Source organism: Piliocolobus tephrosceles, chromosome 9 (assembly GCF_002776525.5).
Source record: "Piliocolobus tephrosceles isolate RC106 chromosome 9, ASM277652v3, whole genome shotgun sequence".
In the NCBI taxonomy this organism is placed as follows: Eukaryota; Metazoa; Chordata; class Mammalia; order Primates; family Cercopithecidae; genus Piliocolobus; species Piliocolobus tephrosceles.
This window is the reverse complement of record NC_045442.1, coordinates 17,092,516-17,114,691: the sequence shown is the minus strand read 5'-3', so window position 1 is coordinate 17,114,691 and position 22,176 is coordinate 17,092,516. Positions and strand designations below refer to the sequence as shown.

General features: G+C 45.6%; 1 protein-coding gene across 1 annotated transcript; it reads left to right on the top strand.

Annotated features, from left to right (window-relative positions):
* The first annotated feature begins 2,588 nt into the window (after positions 1-2,588).
* Positions 2,589-20,614, top strand: PNLIPRP1 (pancreatic lipase related protein 1). The gene is made up of 12 exons (XM_023224393.1): positions 2,589-2,637; positions 3,217-3,371; positions 3,856-3,981; positions 6,152-6,286; positions 7,632-7,740; positions 9,225-9,344; positions 9,444-9,563; positions 11,421-11,539; positions 12,451-12,580; positions 15,104-15,212; positions 16,451-16,618; positions 20,483-20,614. Exons 1-12 carry the CDS (start codon positions 2,589-2,591, stop codon positions 20,544-20,546), a joined length of 1,404 nt encoding a protein of 467 aa, XP_023080161.1. The 3' UTR covers positions 20,547-20,614.
* Positions 20,615-22,176: the final 1,562 nt, after the last annotated feature.

Genomic DNA, 22,176 nt, shown 5'->3' with positions numbered 1-22,176 from the left:
GCAAGACGCCATCTCAAAAAAAAAGGGATGGGCGTGGTGGCTCACACCGGTAATCCCAACACTTTGGGAGGCTGAGGTGGGCAGATCACGAGGTCAGGAGATTGAGACCATCCTGGCTAACACAGTGAAACCCCATCTCTACTAAAAATACAAATAATTACCTGGGTGTGGCGGCGGGCGCCTGTAGTCCCAGCTACTAGGGAGGCTGAGGCAGGAGAATGGTGTAAACCCAGGAGGCGGAGCTTGCAGTGAGCTGAGATCACGCCACTGCATTCCAGCCTGGGTGAGAGAGTGAGACTCCATCTCAAAATAAATAAATAAATAAATAATTCCAGTTGTTATTGTTCATTGAAAGCCTCATCCAGAAATGTTTCCAACTGGTGTGGAATGAATAAATTGTTCTGACAGCCTCTGAAGAAGCAGCAGCTTGAATCTCAGCCTTACTAGAGGCTTTGTCTATTTAAATCCCCCAGAGCATTTAAACAGGAGCCAGTACATTGGAGCACAGTGTATATTGACTGATGCAGGGAGTTTCCTCATTGTCTTGGGAAAGGGTACGCTCAAACCTGATGCTGTGTGCCGAAGAATAGTAATAGTGAGTGCAACAGGTGCTGCTGTCTCTGAATACCAGGTATGGCTTGGGTTCCTATATTGGTTAGCTACTGCTGCATAACAAACTATCCCCAATTCAGTGGCTTAAAGCAGTAAGCATTTATCAGAAATCTGAGTTTGCTGGGAGGTTCTTCTGGTCTTGGCTGGATTTACTCATGCATCTGTGGTTACAGTGGGTTGAATAGGCAGTGCCACTAATCTTGGCTGGGTCATTTACATACTTGGGGGCCAACTGGCTTTGAGTTGTTCAAAGATGTTGCTGTTATCTCACTTAATGACCAAATCAAGTCATACCACGTCTAGCTCAGATTCAAGAGGTGGAGAAATAAACTCCAGTTCTTGATGGAAGTAGCTGCAAGATCATATTGCAAAGGGTATGTGTACAGGAGGAAGGGATGAAGAACTGTAATCACCTTCCCAATCCGTCATCAAGTCTAGCCTGTTTTTCCATCCTGGGGAAGCCTGGAAGTGGGGAGGAAACAGATCAGGGGCCAAAAGGGTTTTCACATTTTCTCTTTTGACTCATTCTTTGTATCCCTCTTGTTCTACATGGTTGACATCCACTGAAGCTTGCTGATTACTAGCTCAGCACAACTGAATATTCAGCACTCCTTATTTCACTCTGTACAGCCTGAATTCAAATCTTACCTCATCACTCATCAGTCGTGTGACTTTTTAGGCAATTTACTTATCTCTCTGTGCCTCAGTTCCCACATTTATAAAGAGAGGCTTGTGGGGTTGTTTTAAGACTAATTAGGTAATACATGTAAGGTACGTGGAATTCTGACTGTACTTGGCAAGACTTCATAACAGTTGGCAGCTATTCTTTACGATTCCAGGATTCCTTTTCATTTTCTTAAGAGGAAGGCCCTTAGGCCTGCACCCTTGCGTTTTGGTTGTTCAAGATTGAGAACTTTTATACTAAGGCATATTTAACTTGGCAAGGGGAGGCACTCATGGTGTTTGCCTTGTGAGGGCTTATCTGCCTTGCTGTGTGAAATGGCTGGGCTGCTCACAGATGCACAGATCTCTGGCTATATCATGACGGCCTTACAGGGGCCAAGAATTATCTGCAGGTGTGCAACCTTCAGAAGACCTGGGGAAACTCAACAGACATGACATGGGCCTCTGGGGGCTCCTGAACCCAACTATTGAGATGATAGTGGCATAATGCAATCATTGCTATTGTTTTAAGGTGCTGTCTTTTGGATTGGTTCATTGCATAGCAATAGATAACTGGAATAGGCAGTTAATGGGAGGGTTGTGGTCAGAGGCTATGGTGGGGGCTGTTGAATTTTTCTCCAAATCTCAGATGCCCAGTATTTCTAGTCTTTGAAAGAGAGAGAGGAAAATTGAGAGAGAGAGACAGAAAGGAGAGAGAGAAGAGATTTTCTGAATCAGAGATTTCTCTTTACTTTCAACTATTTGCGGGTATTTTCATCTATTCTAAGTGAGAAATACTATCCTCTATTTTTAGGGTTTGCTGCTGTGTCCCTATTGAGACTTGTAAACTATTTGGTGATGAAATAGAAAATTGGAAAGTGGGGGCCCATTCAGCTCACAAGTACATGCATAGTCACATAGGTGAAAGGTTGGTGACCTCACTCCCTGTTTTAACCAAGCATTCTGTCATCTGTCCAGACTTGTGGGAAGACTTGACAGCTATTGTTAATCTTGTTTTGTGTATTCAGGCAGATTAAAGTATTAAGCGCACACAGCATGGGTTATCATCACCTGCTGTTTTCTTGAAGTAGTGTCTAAATGATAAGGCTGGAATATATATTTTTACAAAGGCCTGGATATTCGATCCGGTGGGAGAGAACATCTGGAATATTAGACAGGGTAAGCCACCTTTGCCACTCCTTTCCCCCTGCTGTGACGTACAGGTGAGGCAAACAGTACTGAAGTCAAGGGCGTCGGTGCTCACTGTCCTGGCAATGCCTGGTGAAACTGAGTTATGTTTGAATTTATTGTAGATGCTGATCTTCTGGACAATCACACTTTTCCTGCTGGGAGCAGCCAAAGGTAAGAAACACCACTCCTGCCCCGTAGGAAGGGCTTAAACTTAAGCTCTCAGCCCTGGCCAGAGAAAGCTTTAACTGGCAGGGCTCCCAGCAGCTCCAGGGTACCAGAGAGAAGTGGTGGGCTGGCACTCTGCCTGGGAGAGTAGGCTGGGCAGTTTAAGTGAGACCTGTTTCTGGGGATCCCCCCAGTGGCCTACCTTCATTCTCGGGGTGCCCAAGGCCAGACATTTCTAAGTAAAGCATGAAACATCTGCCTGAGTTAACATATTGACTTATCAATGCCCATTATCATATTAGTCAAATAAATGTATCAGAAGAGCTAGGAATGGGACTTAGAACTTTCCAGTTTTGATGGTAGTTCTAAACAAAGCTACCAGTGGTGTCCCTGTGGGATTCAATGGGACTGCTACCAGGCCAGTAGGTGGGCACTGGGGTCAAGAAGAGAGTGGGAAGGGTTGCAGTAGTTTCATCCATTGTCTTCAGACTGTCCCTGAACAGAAGAGTGACCAGGCCCGAACAGCAGTGACACCCCAGAGCACGCCTCGAGAGCAAATCCTTAAGCAGATTCCTTTCTCTGCAAGAAAAGAAGTTTGCTATGAGGACCTCGGGTGCTTTTATGACACTGAGCCCTGGGGCGGGACAGCAATCAGGCCCCTAAAAATTCTCCCCTGGACCCCTGAGAAGATCGGCACCCGCTTCCTGCTGTACACCAATGAAAACCCAGACAACTTTCAAGTGAGACCTCTGTCATGTTAATGTCACTGTAACTGGGCACAGGGCTATGTTCACCCTGCACCTTATCTCTGTGCCACCTTCCTCCACCATGCCCCACCCCATCCCTCAAGCTGCCCCCTAGACCTGGCTAGACCTAGACAGAGCAGGTCGTTAGTAATGTTGGTTTGCATGAATGAATGGTTCACATTTGCCAGAACCTCTAGCTGCCGTGTGATTCTGGTCTGGAGCAAACAGCTTACTGTCTAACAAGAACCACAGGGAAGGTAAGAACTCAAACCACAATCCAGGCCTAGTAGAAGCAGTGATTACTCACCTGGAGAGATGGGGCAGGAAAAGGGAGATCGGGGTGGGCTTCATGGAAGAGGTGGCTTTTTGCTGAGCTTTGAAAAGTAGAGGCATTGGGACAGGCGGAGATGAGGAAGGAGAAAGACAGGCCTGTGAGGCTGGGCTGCGAAAACATGTAGCACTTCTGCATTTGTCACAGATTCTCCTCCCCTCTGATCCATCAACAATTGAGGCATCAAATTTTCAAACAGCCAGAAAGACCCGATTCATCATCCACGGCTTCATAGACAAAGGAGATGAGCGCTGGGTGATAGACATGTGCAAGGTAGGAGCCGGCTCTGATCCCTGTGGCCAGCTAAGGCCAACACTTCCTGCTGACATCTCTGCCTCGCTTTATGCACTCAAGAAAACTTTACATATTAGGTAACTTTATGCAATTAAAATGCTTCTCTTCACAAAAATTAAAATGCCTTTCCATGTTTCTGCACATCTGCACCCTGAAGCAACCACATTCGCTATTAGAAAAATACTCCTACTATCTAATTTCTGGTTAAACCAAGGCCCGATGTTTTCTGCTTCCATTTTTAGTGAGAGTACTTTGTATCCCATAAACAAGGGACTATAGGGCTTTTTTTCTTCAAATCTTTCCCATATCCCTGAGAGGCTGACATGTGTTTCTGTGACCATTTAATTGATCCCAGCACTTTGGGAGGCTGAGGTGGGTGGATCACCTGAGGTCAGGAGTTCGAGACCAGCCTAGTGAACATGGTGAAACCCTATCTGTACTAATAATACAAAAATCAGCCTGGCATGGTGGCAGGCGCCTGTAGTCCCAGCTACTTGGGAGGCTGAGGCAGGAAAATCGCTTGAACCTGGAGGCAAAGGTTGCAGTGAGCCAATATTGCGCCACTACACTCCAGCCTGGGCAACAGAGCAAGACTCCATCTCAAAAAAAAAAAAAGAAAAGAAAAACAGAAAACTAAAATTGAGCTACTGCAATGACAGAGTAGAAAGTGCCACCTACATGGAATATAGGTCAGAAGGAGAGCAACAAAAGAATACACACATGTGCGCACACACACATGGACATGTGTGCAACTTGTGCATATGCGCGCACACACACACGTGCATGCGATATACCACAATATACCGTCATCCTTTCTCTTTATGTGGAGACTGGTTCAATCGATTTTTCTGTCATCTAAGAATTTACCTCAGGAGCCTGCCTTCCACACATACATTAATAACACCAACCGGTAATGTCAAAAGGAAAAATTACAAACCCAGAAAATTAAAGACATTCTGCATTTGGCCTTGGTTTAGCAGGCATTTCACTCTTGGCACCTTTCCTGTCCTATCATTAATAAGCATCTTATTGATGCAGTTTATGCTCCAAATTTTCCAGGCTTGTGAAAGATTCCTTAGGACAGCTTGAAAATGAAAGTCCTGGCCAGGTGCCGTGGCTCATGCCTGTAATTCCAGCACTTTGGGAGGCCAAGGTGGGTGGATCACCTGAGGTCAGGAGTTCGAGACCAACCTGACCAACATGGTGAAACGCTGTCTCTACTAAAAATACAAAAATTAGCCAGGTGTGGTCGCAGGCGCCTGTAGTCCTAGTTTACTCAGGAGGCTGAGGCAAGAGAATTGCTTAAACTAGGAGGCGGAGGTTGCAGTGAGCTGAGATCGTGCCACTGCACTCCAGCCTGGGTGACAGAGCGAGACTGTCTCAAAAAAGAAAAGAAAAGAAAAGTCCTGAGGAGAAAACTCTCACTATCTCTGTGCAAGCGATCACACATATTAGTATACTGTATGTGGAATGATTCCAAGTGGATTTTAAATTTATAGTACCCTTTTAAATTCAAGCTGGTAATATGTAGAGCCTGGCAGAACTCCTAAAGATATATCAGCTCCTTCGACATCCAGGAAGACATTTTCCTTCCAGAATTCTTCAATCTCTTTTAAATCAGTACAGTTCTATTTTTCAAATATCTACATGTGTCTTCTCCATGAAGTACTGTGTCATCATGACTATAAAAATAGTGAAGCTTCTCTCTCACTTTCCAGCTCTGTAAACGCCCAGCAGGCTGGGGCATCGCCAAGAGCCTGAAAGGATGCCTCATAGTCAAATCCGCAAGGTCATTTTGACACTGGCCACCGGAGATTGCACCTACGCCTTTTCTTTTTTTGAAACAGGACTCTTTTCATGATGCAATTGTTTTTCCCTTCCTAATCAACCTTACTGAATTTGGTTGAAGGAAACCAGAGAGTGGCCAGCTTCCAATTAATCTGCAAGCTGGAGGGGAAATCAGTTTGCCTTTCTCATAGCATTCGCCCTGAAGGATAACTCTTAATTACCAACAGGATTCCCTAATAGAGTCTAGTTTATCTCATGCCCTAGCTAGGAGAAGAGAGAAGCGACCATTTCTGAGCCCTGGCTGGATAAGGTTTCCCCTGCTCCCATGATCTCCCCAATCTTGCTATCTCCCCAATACCAGAACCTGTTCAAGGTGGAGGAGGTGAATTGCATCTGCGTGGACTGGAAGAAGGGCTCCCAAACGACCTACACACAGGCTGCCAACAATGCGCGAGTGGTGGGCGCCCAGGTGGCCCAGATGCTCGACATCCTCTGGGTGAGTCAGCTGGCTGGGCTATGTGAGGAGGGAAGTAGTGCCTGCTGGTCTCTGGTAGAGACGCAGCTGAGAGTTATGGATTAAAGAAGGAGAAAAAATTGATATCCAGATCTTACTTCTAAAACTCTGAAATTTGCCTTCATAATGACACACCAGTGGAAGCAAAAATGAGAATTGCTAACACTTAGAAAGTTTATTTTTTTAAATCATCTTCAATTTACAGATAAAGAAACTGAGGCCCAGAAAGTTTAACTAGTTTGCTCCCAAAGTCATAAAGCAAATGAATAGAAGAGGTGCCTTTTGATCCAAACCATCTAGCTTCAGAATTCACCCACAACATCAGGTGGGCTCTGTTTGGGGTGAAACACAGCATGGCCAGAGAGAGCCACAGAGAGCCAACGGACAGTACATGCAATTGGCATGTGTCAACTCTACTGGCCTGGTGGGGTGGGTGCTATTGATGTTGGGGAATTCCTTCTGCCACAATCATTTCACTTATTTCTTCCTACACTTTCATTTTAGCTAACTGTTTCAGTTTTTAATTCTTTAAAGTTTCTAATCCTTTGTGACTATTTTCTGTACTAGGTAATGACCAGAGCCATTTCTCTTATAGCTAAAGGGTCTACAAAATAACCAACTTCTCCACTCCTGCAGAAATCAAAACCCATGGTATTTGTACAAGAAGTATGGGAGACCAATAAATGAAGTGCCTTTGGGTGAACGTCTCTGAGATCAACACGTGCAAATACCTCATAGCTCTATTTGATTTGCTCGTTCACCAGTTTTTTTGGAGCACAATGTCAGGTGTGTGTGAGGAAGTAAAAAAGACACATGAGGTCCCAGACCGTCAAGGAGCTTGCAGTGAAGACTTGCAATGCCAGTAGAGTGTGATCTATTAGTGGGTTCTGATGGGGAGGGTAGGAGCTTTGCAGGAACACATAGAAGGCAGCTAATCCACACTGATGGGGCAGGGAAAGGCATTAAGGAGGTCTCCCAAGGAAGAGACGTCTAAATTGAGAGCTGAAGGCTAGTCTGTTGATGTTAGCTGGCAAGTGCTTGGGGGATAGACAACAACAGGAAGAGAAGAACGAACCAGGCCCAGAGGTGAGAGGCTATGATGTAATCGAGGGTCTGAAAGTTCAACAAAGGGTTTGGCTGAAGAGTCTAGAAAAATAGATGATGAGTTAGGAAACCTCTGAGGCCTTCAAAATGAGTTTGGGCTTGATCCTAAAGGCAATGAGAGGCATGGAAGTTTTTCAGTGGAGGAGTAATATCCATCAGGCTGGCATTTTAGAAAAACTACAGCAAAAAAAAATGTCCTGAAAATACAATCCCCCCTCTCCAGACAGAGTACAGCTATCCACCTTCCAAAGTTCACCTCATCGGCCACAGCCTGGGAGCCCACGTGGCTGGAGAGGCAGGGAGCAAGACTCCAGGCCTGAGCAGGATTACAGGTAAGGCCCCAGGGGCAGGGCCCCAGTTTTGTCCCCAGAAACCCCGGAATGAGGTCTCAAGAATGCAGCCCAGTTCAGAGCTCCCCTGAAGGAGACTGCCCCCTGGCTGTGATAGAGCTGCTTGGAGCCTACGCAGAACATTTTAGGGAGCCCCCCAAGAAGCTCATGTGCCACCTTCATGGCAAGGGAAGGGTGATTTTGTTCCTCTTTGCTTCTTCCACCTCTGTCCTAGCGCCTCCTTTCCAAGTCCCAGTTTTCTGGTGGTGTTGGTTTCTCAGCAGGACTGGGCACCCAGGAAAACGCAGAATTAGACTAGTATCAACATAAGCGAAACATCATCAAGGAGGGTCTATATTGCCAAGTCTTTCTCCCTTCTCTTTGAAATCAAGGGCAGAATAGAATCTGAAAATTGTTTCCCACTGCTTCTACTGGTAGAAGCCCAGTCGCCGTTATGGCCAAAAGCATTCTTTTAACCCAATCAAAGCATTTGAATTATAACAGCAACAAGATATATCTACATAATATGATGGTGATCATAATAATAATGTTATTATAATTATTATAATAAGCATAGATTAAGTGCCTGCTTATCCCAAATACTGCACAAAAATTTATATTTTCTCATATAATTCTCAGAACTGAAGAAAAAGGCTCAGGGATGCAAATAACTTGCCCAAAGCCACACAACTCGTCAGTGGGAGAACCGAGATCCATACCTGGTTTTGCTGATGTTTGGCTCAAGCAACTCTTTATAAGAAATCTCTCTTTTATTTTCAGCTGGCAACTACATTCATGTTCCTATTTTATCAGCTGCCCTAACCAAGCCTTCAAAAACCATTAACAAATCCAAGATCCCTGCTAAGAAGGAAAATTGTCAAAAATAATAATTATTAATATCTTACGTATACACCCATGAGTATACACCAGGCATTGTGCTAAGTGCTGCATAGCAACTCATTTAATCAATAACAACCAAATCAAACAGTTGCCATTATCACCCCATTTTGTAAAATAAAGATCCTGAAGCACAAAAAGGTAGAGTGACATGCTCAAGGTCATGCATCTTGCCCCAAAAGCAGCTGGGTAGGAATTTGGAGCCAGGCAACCTAGACCCAGAACCTATGTTCTTAACTATGATACCACATTGCTTCATCCCTCAAACTTGAGGAGAGAAAGGATGTTGAAGAAGAAGGATACACAAGGAAACGGGAGACTCTGGTGTGTAAAAAATCCTTGCTTAAACAAAATCTAAATTTCTTTGCTCATCTGCCCTCCTCCATCCATGCCACTGGGAACCCCTTTGTAATGAACCACATTCAGACTCTATGTCCTCATATATAGCACCCAAGGTCATGGCACTGCACAACTCCGGGGCATGGTACCCCTTGATTTGGGCAGTGCATAGCCTGGGCAGCTGTACACCTTGGTGCTGCTGACATCTACAGTCAGGTCTATTGTTCTGTAGTGCTGATCATCTCTTTTAGGGTTAGATCCTGTAGAAGCAAGTTTTGAAGGTACTCCTGAAGAGGTGCGACTAGATCCCTCTGATGCTGACTTTGTCGATGTGATTCACACGGATACAGCTCCCCTGATCCCATTCTTGGGTGAGGCCCACGATGCTCCAGCTGTGAGCATGCATGACTGTGTTTTAAGCATGAAAGTCCTGCATGACAGAAAGCTCATTGCTATTCTAAACATTTCAGGTTTTGGAACGAATCAACAGATGGGTCATCTTGACTTCTTCCCTAACGGAGGAGAGAACATGCTGGGATGCAAGAAGAATGCCCTGTCTCAGATTGTGGATCTAGATGGCATCTGGGCAGGTAAAGTCGTGGTGGGGTGAGGGGAACAGGGCGGGTGCTTTCCTGGAGCGACCAATACCTTTGTATAGCAAATCTTAAGAATAAAAATGAAACTGTCTTTAAAAATACACAATTCCCTCTTCTGAGGATTATTTCGGAAAAAAATGTAGCTACATAGTATTTGTTATATCTCAGCTTTACTGCTTTTGTGTTTCCTTAAAACTGCTGTGGATGTCCTGGCATGTACAAGCAACAAAGAATTATGAAACTGTCACTTAAAGCTGTGACTCCAACAATCAATTGGTAGTTACTTGATAGAGCCAGGAAATAGCATAAGAGCAAACATCCTGACTGTAACTAAGAGACTTTTGCTACAAATTCTCTCTTGGGAATCAGTGATAAGGTTCAAAATGATATAATCAGCTCCCCTTCAGTAGCTAGAATGAGAATATTCCCAATAGTTTCCACAGCAAGCCTATTTGCAAAATGAGAGCCATTGCTTACCTATGTTGAGTAGGAATGAGGAGCAGTCACAGTTAAGGAAGGTGAGATGGGAGACTGTTATTGCACGTGGTTATTCTTTATTGTTGATCTAGCGCACTTGGGAAGAAAGGGCATCCTGCAGACACAGCTCTGACTCTGTATCTAATGAGGCCAAAAGGACAATGGACAGGTGAAGTTTTCATCCAGACTTATTATGTGGCACCACACAAGAAAAAACACTTAGTAGTCTGACCAAATGTAATGAGTAAAGATTTTTATTGAATTTCATCCAAATGGCTTGGCATATATGGATGCCATCAAAGCAAATATTAAGAATGAGGACAGGCCAGGCATGATGGCTCATGCCTATAATCCCAGCACTTTGGGAGGCCAAGGCAGGCAGATCATTTGAGGTCAGGAGTTTGAGACCAGCTTGATCAACATGGTAAAACCCCGTCTCCACTAAAAACACAAAACTTAGCCAGGCGTGGTGGTGCATGCCTGCAATCCCAGCTACTCGAGAGGCTGAGGTAGGAGAATCATTTGAACCCAGGAGGCAAAGGTTGCAGTAAGCCGAGACCATGCCATTGCACCACAACCTGGGCAACAAGAGTGAAACTCTGTCTCAAAAAATAATAATAATAATAATTTTTAAAAATGAGGACATATGCAGTTTGTCTGTCACAGCCTCGTGAGGGTTTGCATGCATAGGGCAGCCGAAACTCTTCATCAGTAATGGCCCAGCAAGCTCAGGCCAGGTCTAGAAGGTGTAATGTAACATTTGTCACTTGGCAGGAGTTGCAGGGAGCCAAGAAAGGTTGCAAGGAAAATCAAGACACTATGAGAGTGAAGCTCATACAAAGCCACCTAAAGTTATACAGTCCTTGTTTTTATTTGTATAACTGCTGCATGGAAATGTCCTCACACTGGCTTGGTCATGTCACATCTAGTCATGTCTTTGAGGACCTCCAGCATGGTGCCTGGGACATGAGATGGCACAAAGGTTGGAGGGATGAGCTCAAGACCAGATGGGCATGGGTTTAATTACCAGCCTTCCCACCTATTAGCTAAACTGTAAGTCTGAGCCTATACTCTGTAGTTCTTTCTGTAAAGTAGGGATGAGATGATAATGTATAAATAGGAATGATACAGTACCCACCTCCTAGGAAGACTGAGGATTACATGGACAAGGCATGTAAAGTGATCAGAACGTTGCCTGGCACCCAGAAAGCACCCTCTATACGTTAATTGTCATTATTGTGGCTGAATTTTGGATTTATCTTAAGTTTCTGAAAGTATGGTCCTACTTTGGAGCCATCCCATTTGGAGAGAGAGGCAGAGAAGTTGTTTCAGCCCCCCAACAACCTGTTCAGGCTTCCTTATTTGTTTTCCCAGGAACCCAGGATTTTGTGGCTTGCAATCACCTAAGAAGCTACAAGTATTACTTGGAAAGCATCCTCGACACCGATGGGTTTGCTGCATACCCCTGTGCTTCCTACAAGTCCTTTGAGTCTGTAAGCTATTGTCCTGCCTCCAGCAATGGGCATCACCCCACTGCGGGACTGTTGTCCTGCTGTGTTTGGGATTTGCAATGCCTTCTCACTACATGTTTTGCATTGTCCCTCAGAGTTCATGGTCCTGTGGAGTGGAAGAGGAAAAAACATAAATGACTTTAGGCAGGAGGTGGCTAAAATTTTCGATGAGATGAGTCATGTGGCAGAGGAAAACTGGGAAATCAGAGAGAAAGAGCAGTCAATTCGATGATATAGAGAGGCTTCCTGCAGGAGGCGACCTCTGAATCTGGCTTAAAAATGATAGAGTTTAGAAAACACAGGAATGTACATTTCTGGCACGGGCAGAGCAAGAGTAGAAGAATGTATTGAGAATAATTCACACCAGAGAGAAAGCAAGGTGGATGCTGGAGTCCTATATGCCAGACTGGCAACAAGGGGAGAGATGGAAGAATGACAGGCTAGAGACTGCCTACTCTGGTTCACGAGAGCCAGTGTGAGTATCCCTTCCCAACTCCACATTCAGAGACATCGTGTTAGTAGCCTGAAATTGGCCACAGTCAGAGTATTTACACCACCGAAATTGGTAGGCACTGCAATCCAGGGTTTTTGTCCCAGAGAGTTGGCTGCTTATCATTCACCACTTCACCATTTAACGGAAGGTATAATTGATCTAACCTAGGTCCTGGGCATCAGTATTTTTTAAAGCTCCTCAAATAATTCTAATGTGTTGTGCCTAAAAGTTGGCAACCCTGATCCAGATGAAGGTAACTTAGAGATTATCTGCCCCAACCCCCTTGCTGTCACAAAGGAGAACGCTTAGGCTGTAGGAAAATTGAGTGTCTGCTCCCTCAGATGTATCAATCATACAAATACAAATTCTCCTTACAGTCCCATCTATCTCTTCTCATTAGGACAAGTGCTTCCCCTGTCCAGATCAAGGATGCCCACAGATGGGTCACTATGCTGATAAATTTGCTGGCAGGACAAGTGAAGAGCAGCAGAAATTCTTCTTGAACACAGGAGAGACTAGCAATTTCGCTCGTAAGTTGCACTTTGACTACCTGCCCATGTAAAGCAAGTATATAGTTTCTGTTACAAATGAGGGGCTTGCTTTCAACCTGAAATATTTGTGCATACATTTTGATTATCTTAGAAATGGACACATTCACCCAAACTATCCCAGTTACAAGTCAACTGAGGATTTAGAAAGAGTGTGCATTTCTTCCATTCTATTTCTGTAGCATGAAATGAGAGCAAGCAAATAGTATCATTAATAGGATGAGGCCAATTTGCACATCCTTGTGACCTTGTGACAAATTCAGCTACCCTGAATTTGTACCACTCCACAGTTCATCGTTTCTTTCCTTTTTAAGGCCACATCAGACACACCTGTTCTTCTCTTCATTCAGCAAAGATGTAATTGGTACCAGCTCTTTACTGGGCTGTGTCCCTTAAGAAGCCCAGCTCCATTCTCTGATTTCCCCTCTGTCTATGCATCCCTGATGCCCAGGGGCTGCCTTGCTGGTGGAGTGCAGGTGGGAAACAGGGGGAAGGATGGTTTCTCTCTAAAACCAGTTGAATGAACTAAGACAATGGACTAAGACACAGGGTAGAGACTGGGCATGTTCGGACCACTTAGTACCAACTTGCCCTCTGACAGTTCCATAGGAGGTGGCCCAGTAAAGACAGAGGTTATATATTCATATAAATATATAACACATCTTACATAGTTTTTAAAGTCAGAGTTATTGAGGTATAATTTATATTCGGCAAAATGCATGCTTTTTAACATATACTTCTATGAGTGTGGACAAATGAATAGTTGTGTAACCACCTCCAAATCAAGATACAGAACATTTCTATCACCATATATATCACTCTGTATTTTTTTGTAAGAAGACATTGGTTAATCAATCCTTCCACTGATGTTGTGATGCATGAAATACTTGCCAATATTTCAACAACAAATTAAACATTCAAAAATTATGTATTCATTCCTCAATCAACAATTATTTATGGGCCACAGACTACGCTAGACACTGAGGATGCAGGGACGAACAAGACACTCCTCTCATGAAATTAATAATCCAGCTGAAGAGAGAAACTGAGCAAGCAACTACAAGTGTGTTGGGATTGGTGGCTGTTGCCATGACATTATGGGACAGGGAACCTGGCCCTGACCAGAAGGAGGGTCAGGGACAAGGTCTCTGAATATATGAAAGATGAATAGGAGTTAGGCAAGAATCGTGTGTGTGTATATTAATGTACATCTGTGCACTGTGTGGGTGTATGCATGCATGTGTGAGTGTGTTTATGTGTGCATGTACCTTTATGTGTATGCATGTGTTTATATATGTATGCATATATGTGTCTGTATGTTTATGTATATGTGGGTGCATGTGTGTGTATTCATATGTGGGTGTCTATGTGTATGTGTGTGGTTATATGTGTGTAGGTTTGTGTGTGTGTGCACATACACATGCATATTTGTGTATATGTATTTGTGTGTGTGCATGCACATGTGTATGTTTGTGTAGATGTATTTGTGTGTGTGCACACACATGCGTATGTTTCTGTATATGTATTTGTGCGTGTGCACGCACATGCATGTTTGTGCATATGCATTTGTATTTGTGTGTGTGTGTGCATGCAGGCCCTGGGATAGCACTTCAGGTAGAAGCCTAAGTGACAACTGCTCATGCACCTACTCTGTGCTAGAGACTGCCCAGGGTCCTGGGGAGCAAAGATGAAACACAGTCCCCGCCCTCGAGGTGGTTGCCAGGCTGCACTCCCGAGCTACCTTCCCAAATGTGGAGACAAGCCCCTATTCCCTCTCTCTTCACCTTAACTCACTGTACTGTCATTCTGGAGCAGAGCTGGCCAATAGAACTTTCTGCAATGAGGGGCATATTCTGTGTAGCCATTAGCCTCATGTGGCAATTTAATATTTGCAACACAGCTAATGAGTTTGAGAAACTAAATTTGTAATTGTATTTAATTTGGATTTAAATGTAAGCAGCCACATGTGGCTAGTGACCTCCTCACTGGGCAATGCAGTTCTAGAGGGGGATACTGCTGAATACATACTTCTCCTTAAGGCCTTGTTTGATTTGTAGATTAACAAGTAGAATTTCTTATACTTTGGCTGGGCGTGGTGGCTCACGTCTGTATTCCCAGCACTTTGGGAGGCTGACGCGGGTGGATCACTTGAGGTCAGGAGCTGGAGACCAGCCTGACCAACATGGTGAAACTCTGTCTCTGCTAAAAATACAAAAATTAGCCAGGCGTGGTGGTGCGTGCCTGTAGTTCCAGCTACTAGGGAGGCTGAGGCATGAGAATCACTTGAACCTGAGAGGCGGAGGTTACAGTGAGCCAAGATTGCACCACTGCACTCCAGCCTGGGTTACAGAGTGAGACTCCATCTCAAAAATAATAATAATAATAATTTTTTTAAAAAGAATTTCTTATGCTTTGATGCCTCAGAGTAAGAGAAGGAGACAAGTCTGGGATGTAGGCCATCTAATTTGTATGTGAATAAATTGAACTCTTCCATCTCCTGTGCAGGCTGGAGATATGGGGTTTCCATCACACTGTCTGGAAGAACAGCCACTGGTCAGATCAAAGTTGCTTTGTTTGGAAATAAGGGAAATACTCACCAGTACAATATCTTCAGGTAATTTGCCATTTTAATACTACCTCATTTGATGATATACACAGTCTTCAAACCACACACTTCATTTGAACACTTATCATCTCTTCATATGTCAATGGTTTTTAATTACAGTCATGTAACATGCAACAACATTTTAGTTGATGGACAACATACACAAGAGTTGCTCTATAAGTTTGTAATACCATATTTTTACTGTACTATTTCTATGCTTGGGTGTTTAGATACACAAATACTTACCACTCTATTCCAATCATCTACAGAACTCAATACAGTAACGTGTAGTACAGGTTTGTAACCTAGGAGCAATAGGCTGTACCATACAGCCTAGGTATGTAGTAGGCTGTGCCATCTATGTTTGTGTGAGTACATGCTATGATGTCCACACAATGATTAAATCACCTAAGGATACATTTCTCAGAACATATCTCCATTGTTAAGCAACGCAGGACTATATTACTTTAGGACTGAAGTTAATTGCAGACTTCTGCTAATAATTTTTCTTTTCTGTTATAAACCTAGGCATTTCGTTCTTTCTCTCTCTCTCTTTTTTTTTTTTTTAAGAAAGAGTCTTGCTGTGTCACCCAGGCTGGAGTGCAGTGGCACAATCTTGGTTCATTGCAGCCTCCACCTCCCGGGTTCAAGAAATTCTCGTGCCTCAGTCTCCCAAGTAGCTGAGATTACGGGCATGGGCCACCACACCTGGCTGACTTTTGTATTTTTAGTAGAGGGGGGGTTTTGCCATGTTGGCCAGGCTGGTCTCGAACTTCTGACCTCAAGTGATCCGCCCACCTCGGCCTCCCAAAATGCTGGGATTATGGGTGTGAGCCATCACGCCTGGCCTCTTTCTCTCGTAACATATGTTTGTTTTTTAAACATAAATCTAATATTACTTCAGATATCCTGTTTTCTGATTAGTACAATAACCCATGCTTATTGTGCCATATCATGTGGCTAATTCGTTACTGTACAAATAATTCTTCCAAAAAATATAAAATGATATGCAGGAATTCTGTTTTATTTTCTATAAGAAAGTGTTCAATTTTAAAACTTGAGTTTTAAAAACCATAGTTTGAACAGTGCTTGCATATTGCTGGCTTTTCCATGTCTCCATCCTTTATTTGGAAATTAATTCAGAAAAATAATCTTGTTAATCTAGAATAGAAAACAGCAGCATGGCATTGTATGGTCATTAGAACTCATTTCCATGAACAGGGATGTTTATGTTTCTCTATTTCAAGGGGGATTCTCACATCAGGCTCAACCCACTCCTATGAGTTTGATGCAAAGCTGGATGTTGGAACAATTGAGAAAGTCAAGTTTCTTTGGAATAACAATGTGATAAATCCAACCCTCCCCAAAGTGGGTGCTGCCAAGATCACTGTGCAAAAGGGAGAAGAGAAGACGGTGTATGTATCTTTGCTGGCTGGTGTTGAAAAATGTTTGCAGAGATTCATGTTATAATGAAAACCCACCCCAGAAAGTTATGCATAGTTAAGCAAGAAAAGTCAAGAAAATTTACTCATCTGTGGCCCCTTCTCCCCAAACAAGCAACTGACAAAGAGCATAAAATGTTTCTGTTGGGTGCACCTTATTGGGTGTTCTCAGCACTGCCTGTGGGAATACAGAAGATAAGACTGTACTTTCAAGGTAAAATGAGAAAATATAAGAAAGAGATCAAGAAATCCTTTTGAAGGGTACAAGTTTATAAGTATGGGCTAGTGAATAGCTATACTTGAAAGAAGAGAAGACCAATCACATTTCAGGATAATAAAACGGAAAATAAATTGGTTTTAGGAAAAGATGGAGAATTTTATATAGGACAAGAAAGCACTAGGGTTGCAATACTTGTGAGATCCTGACCTGTGGTCTCCCTGGCTTTGGGCCTGAATAAGCACAGGGCCGTGGGTAGGAAAAAGGGACAGCTGGAGGAAGAGTTGGAGTGGTGACCTGAGAGGGCAGAGCAACTGTCTCGAACCTCAGATCCCAGGTCTGGTCAGTAGAACACGTGGCTTTGTGGGAAGGAGATCCTGGGCTCTCAGCCACCGATGGTCTTGAAGTTTGGGGTTAGGTGGAGTCACCGAGGTCAGGTCCCAGAGATTGTCACTCCCCCAGGTGGGGAGGGTGGGGTGGCAGAGTAGAATGGGGGCTGACTCCACATCTGGATCTCCTCAGACTGGATGACCCAGTGAGGTTCTCCCTATCCCCACAAGGCAAGGAGAACAAAGAGGCTGGCCCTGCCAGGTGGTCGGTGGAACCAGGAGGCTTTATAAGCTAGAGCATAGTATGGAGGAGACTGGGCTGGGCTGGTGGGGAGCCCTGTGCAGGCTGGAGGTGCAGCCAAATCCTTTCCTCCCTGACCCCATCTGAGGATTCTCAGCTTCTAAAATTCAGCTCCCCGAGGCCTCATTAGCAAGCATCCCATGGCCTGAATCCTGGGACTGTGTGGTTAAAAACATGTCAGGTGGTGGCATCACTGGAATCTTAAAAATGAGAGGTGTTCCCAGTCGGGCACGGTGGCTCACGCCTGTAATCCCAGCACTTTGGGAGGCTGAGGTGGGTGGATCTCCTGAGGTCGGGAGTTCGAGACCAGCCTGACCAACATGAAGAAACCCTGTCTCTACTAAAAATACAAAAATTAGCCAAGCGTGGTGGCACATGCCTGTAATCCCAGCTATTCGGGAGGCTGAGGCAGGAGAATCACTTGAACCTGGGAGGCGGAGGTTGCAGTGAGCCAAGATTGTGCCATTGCACTCCAGCCTGGGCCACAAGAGTGAAACTCCATCTCACAAATAAATAAATAAATAAAAATGAGAGGTGTTCCCAGGAGATGACTTGCTCACAGGTAAGACATACGAGGCCAAATCAGCCAGGGCATTGCATCTTCTAGGTTTTCTGAGGAAAGGCTGAGGCTTTCTGAACTTTCCGCAAATCGAACAGAACGTACTTAAGGCTACACCTGAGGCCCTGTGCCCATCAGCTGTCATCTGCATTCTAGTGGCTGAGTGCAGCTCCCCTCGCTGTCTGCTCAGAGAGACTCTTTCTTAAGAGCAGCTGGATATAAGACATCAGGTTTTTAAACAGAGGAAAGTCAAAACCAGCTTCAAATCTCTCAAACTAGTTTGGTGAATAAAAACATTGAATTAGTTGAATTACTCAAAAGTTTTCCTGTTATGAAACTGGCCAGTAACATTTAATAATAATAATAATAAAAGAAGCTAAAGAAAATCAAGATTTTGGTCCAAGCTCTTCTCAGAATCGCCTCATAATTTTTAGTAACCTCATTGGGGTTTCAGTTCCTACTAAGGAACCTGCTGACTAGGATTCCCTCCAATGACACAGTATCTAAAGAGAAAGGCAGCCCTCCCCCTCTTTATTTCTCCCTGTCCCCCTCTCTTTCTTTATTAAGTACCTATTGTAAATGTACCCTTGCAAATGACTTTATTAAGTACCTATTGTATGGCCTGGCATTAGTAAGGGATGCAAAGACAGAGCCTACACTCAAGGAGCTTACAGTTTAGCTGTTGAGAAAAATCAGACTTACGGTTCACAGGAAAGGTCAAAAGACCAAATAAAGAACTCCCAGGAGAGGCTCAGAAAGACAGTGGCCAAGGAAGAAAGCAGAGGGCCCCGGGGAGGCTGTGATGGAAGGAAGGGCAGCTCTCAGGATGAGGGAGGGAGGAGGAGGGAGGAAAGGCACAGGGGCAGGGCGACAGGTCCAGGTGCATGAGGGGCGACAGGGCCCAAGTGCAGGGAATATGATTGGAGGCCTCTGATGCCAGGTTAGGGCTTCTTGGAAGAAAAAATGAAACAGAGAAGAGAAGGTGGGAAGGGGCCAAGGCACACAAGTGAGGAAATGGGGCAAAGCTTCCGAGCTCACTGGTGATTAGGCCTGAGAGAAGTCTAGGCTCACAGGTGGCTAGGCCTGAGAGAACCACAATCATAACTGCTTACATCTGCATTGTTTTGTGTTAATTATAAGACTTTTTACATTTACCATCATGGGATGTTGCGTTCTTATCATGGAACTCTCAACAGTCATGAGAGGGAGCCCTCTTCCACAAATGAAGAGGGCTGCCTTTCTCTCTCTCTCTCTCTCTCTTTTTTTTTTTTTTCCTGAAATGGAGTCTCGCTCTGTTGCCCAGACTAGAGTACAAGTGGCGTGATCTCAGCTCACTGCAACCTCCACCTCCCAGGTTCAAGAGATTCTTGTGCCTCAGACTCCTGAGTAGCTGGGATTACAGGCATGCACCACCACGCCTGGCTAATTTTTGTATTTTTAGTAGAGACGGGGTCTCACCATGTTGGCCAGGCTGGTCTCAAACTCCTGGCCTCGAGTGATCAACCTGCCTCACCCTCCCAAAGTGCGGGGATTACAGGCATGAGCCACCACACCAGGCCTTGCCTTTCTCTTTTGATACTGTGTCATTGGAGGGAATCCTAGTGGGCACGTTCTTTAGTAGGAATTAATACCCCAATAAAGTTATTAAAAAATATGAGAGGATTCTGAGAAGAGCTTGGACCAAAATCTTGATTTTCTTTAGCTTCCCAGTTATTACATCCTTCCTCAGAATCCTCAGATAACTAGCCCCAAAGCATTCAAAAATGGGAGGGCAAGGTCATGAGGAACTCCAGGGAGGAACGTCAGGTCCCCCGACTCTAGAGCTGGAAGACAAGGTCAAGGAAGGCTTGAAGTGTGATCCTGAAAATACAGCCTCTGGCATCAGATGGACCTGTTTTTGCATCTTTGTTATTCTGCTGATTAATGGAGAGCCCTCTGTGCCTCAGTTTCCTCTCCTGTAATGTAGAACTAATAATCAGACCCCCTCACACATGTGTGGTGAGGATCAAGTTTGCGCAAGTGAATTATGCAGCATAATTGGCCGCAGATAAGAAGGGCTCAGGGTGTGTTGGCTGCTGTCCCCTTCCGAGAGTGACTGGAGGACAGCATCCCTCTGTAAGCCAGGCTGCTGAGCCTATGGTGGCCGCCAGGCACCTGTGGAGACAAGGGAGTGAGAGTCCCTTCCTTCGGAGGCCACCGTCCTGTGTGACACTCCAGAACCATAGCAGACCTTGTCCTAGAGCCTCCAGGCAGCAAGCACTGCAGGTGCTGGTTGCAGCTCCAGTCCTAGGGCCCCCTCGTGCCTCCTGAATCACTCATCAGCTGTGACTTGGGCTTAACCCCTTAAGAAAAAAAAACAACAAAAAACAGCAACACCTGGCTTTTGCTAAGGTGACCCCCAAACGCTTAGAAAGCTTCCCTTTCTCCCCAGGTACAACTTCTGTAGTGAAGACACAGTGCGAGAAGACACGCTGCTCACCCTCACGCCCTGCTAGGTGGCATAAGCTCCGTCGCTTACGTGGCTGCTGCGTTCATGCCAATAAAATTCACTGGTGCATGTGTATGCTCTGAGTCTGTCTCCTGCTGCGGCCGCCTCCCGGGGATACATTAGGGAATGGAACGTTTGCAAATGTCCCGAGCACGTCACCATACCTGGGTTTCTCCCCATTGACTTTGGGTCACACAGTCTCCCTGGCTCCTGTGCCTGGGTCGACTGTCATCTCCGTGCCTGAGCTCCTGGCGATGGACTGAACTCCGGAGCCTCAGTTCGAGGGGGACCAGCCTTTAGCCCCGCCCCTCATTTCACAGGGAGGAAACTGAGGCCCAGAGGGGCAGGTAGCTGTTCAGACTCACTGAGTGATCCGCTGTCCCCGTCAGGCCGGAGGGCCGGGCCCCGGACCCCTCTTTCAAGGACCCTCCCTGACTCACCGAGACTACCCCGAGGGATCGCGGCAGGCCCAGGAGGACGAGCCTCTCTGAGGAGGTAGATTCGAGGGTGAGAGGACCCCTCGTTGGCCCTGGCTGCTGGGGAGGTGCCCAGAGGCGGGCACAGGTGCAGGGTGCTCCCGGGCTTCCGTCCCGCTCCCCTGGGTCGGGGCTGCCCAGGGCGGGCCCTGCTGAAACGGGCTTTTCCGTTAGCCAATCGGCTGGGACCCCGAGGAGCGCCCCCCAGCCAATCTGGCGAACCCATTGGCCCAACCCACACAGACCTGGGAGGAGCGGGCGTTCTTCCAGGCGGCATTTCTGCCCTGCAGTGTCCCAGGTCACTACTCCCCCCAGGGAGTCTCCCCTTGGTTCACCAAGCCCCGCATCCCACCCCTGCAGTCCTGGTGCCGACTTCTGTTTCTAACCTGCGTGGCCACGTCAAGCTATCATTGAACTTAAGACTTGAATGCGAGTGGGCTTCCATTGTCCCTCCAAAGCAGGGTCGTGGCGAGGATCAAAGGAGCGACCTTAGGAAGGAGCCTCACAGGACAGGGTGCAAGGCGAGTGCTCGAAAAACTGCGGTGATGACGAGGGTGATAAAGACGGCGGCGGCCAGGGACACGCAGCCCTTGGATGGTGGCACCAAGTGGGAGACAACCGAACCCTCGGGTTCTCTGTCAGTTTCAGCAGCATCCGCAGTGAACCCACATCCCAGACAAGGCTGCACCGTGTTGGCAAAGAGCTCAATTAATGGAACGTCGATTCGCCAAACACTTATCAAACACCAGCTCTGTGCCCACCTCTGTGCCAGGCATTGGCAGGAGAGGAAAGCAGAAGACATGCTGGGTGTTAGGGAGGCTGCCCCTGAAAAAAGCACTGTGATGCTGCCTGCTAGGCACAAAAAGCGACGTAGATCCCAGGCCAGGGAATTTCAGAAGTGGGAAGGAGCAAGATGAGAGGTTCCACAGAGAGGGTGGTTACCAGCCCAGGCTTGAAGTAAGGAAGGAGACCACTACTACTCCTGCTGCCCTCCTCCCCCCACCTTGCCTAGTTCACAAGACAGGAGGAAAGAGAGAAAGAAACAAAAATAAGATAAATAGCCAGACAACCTTGGCACCACCACCCGGCCCTAGGAGTTTAAAAAAAGTAGTAATAATAACATCAACCCCTGACCTAAACTACTTGTGTTATCTGTAAATT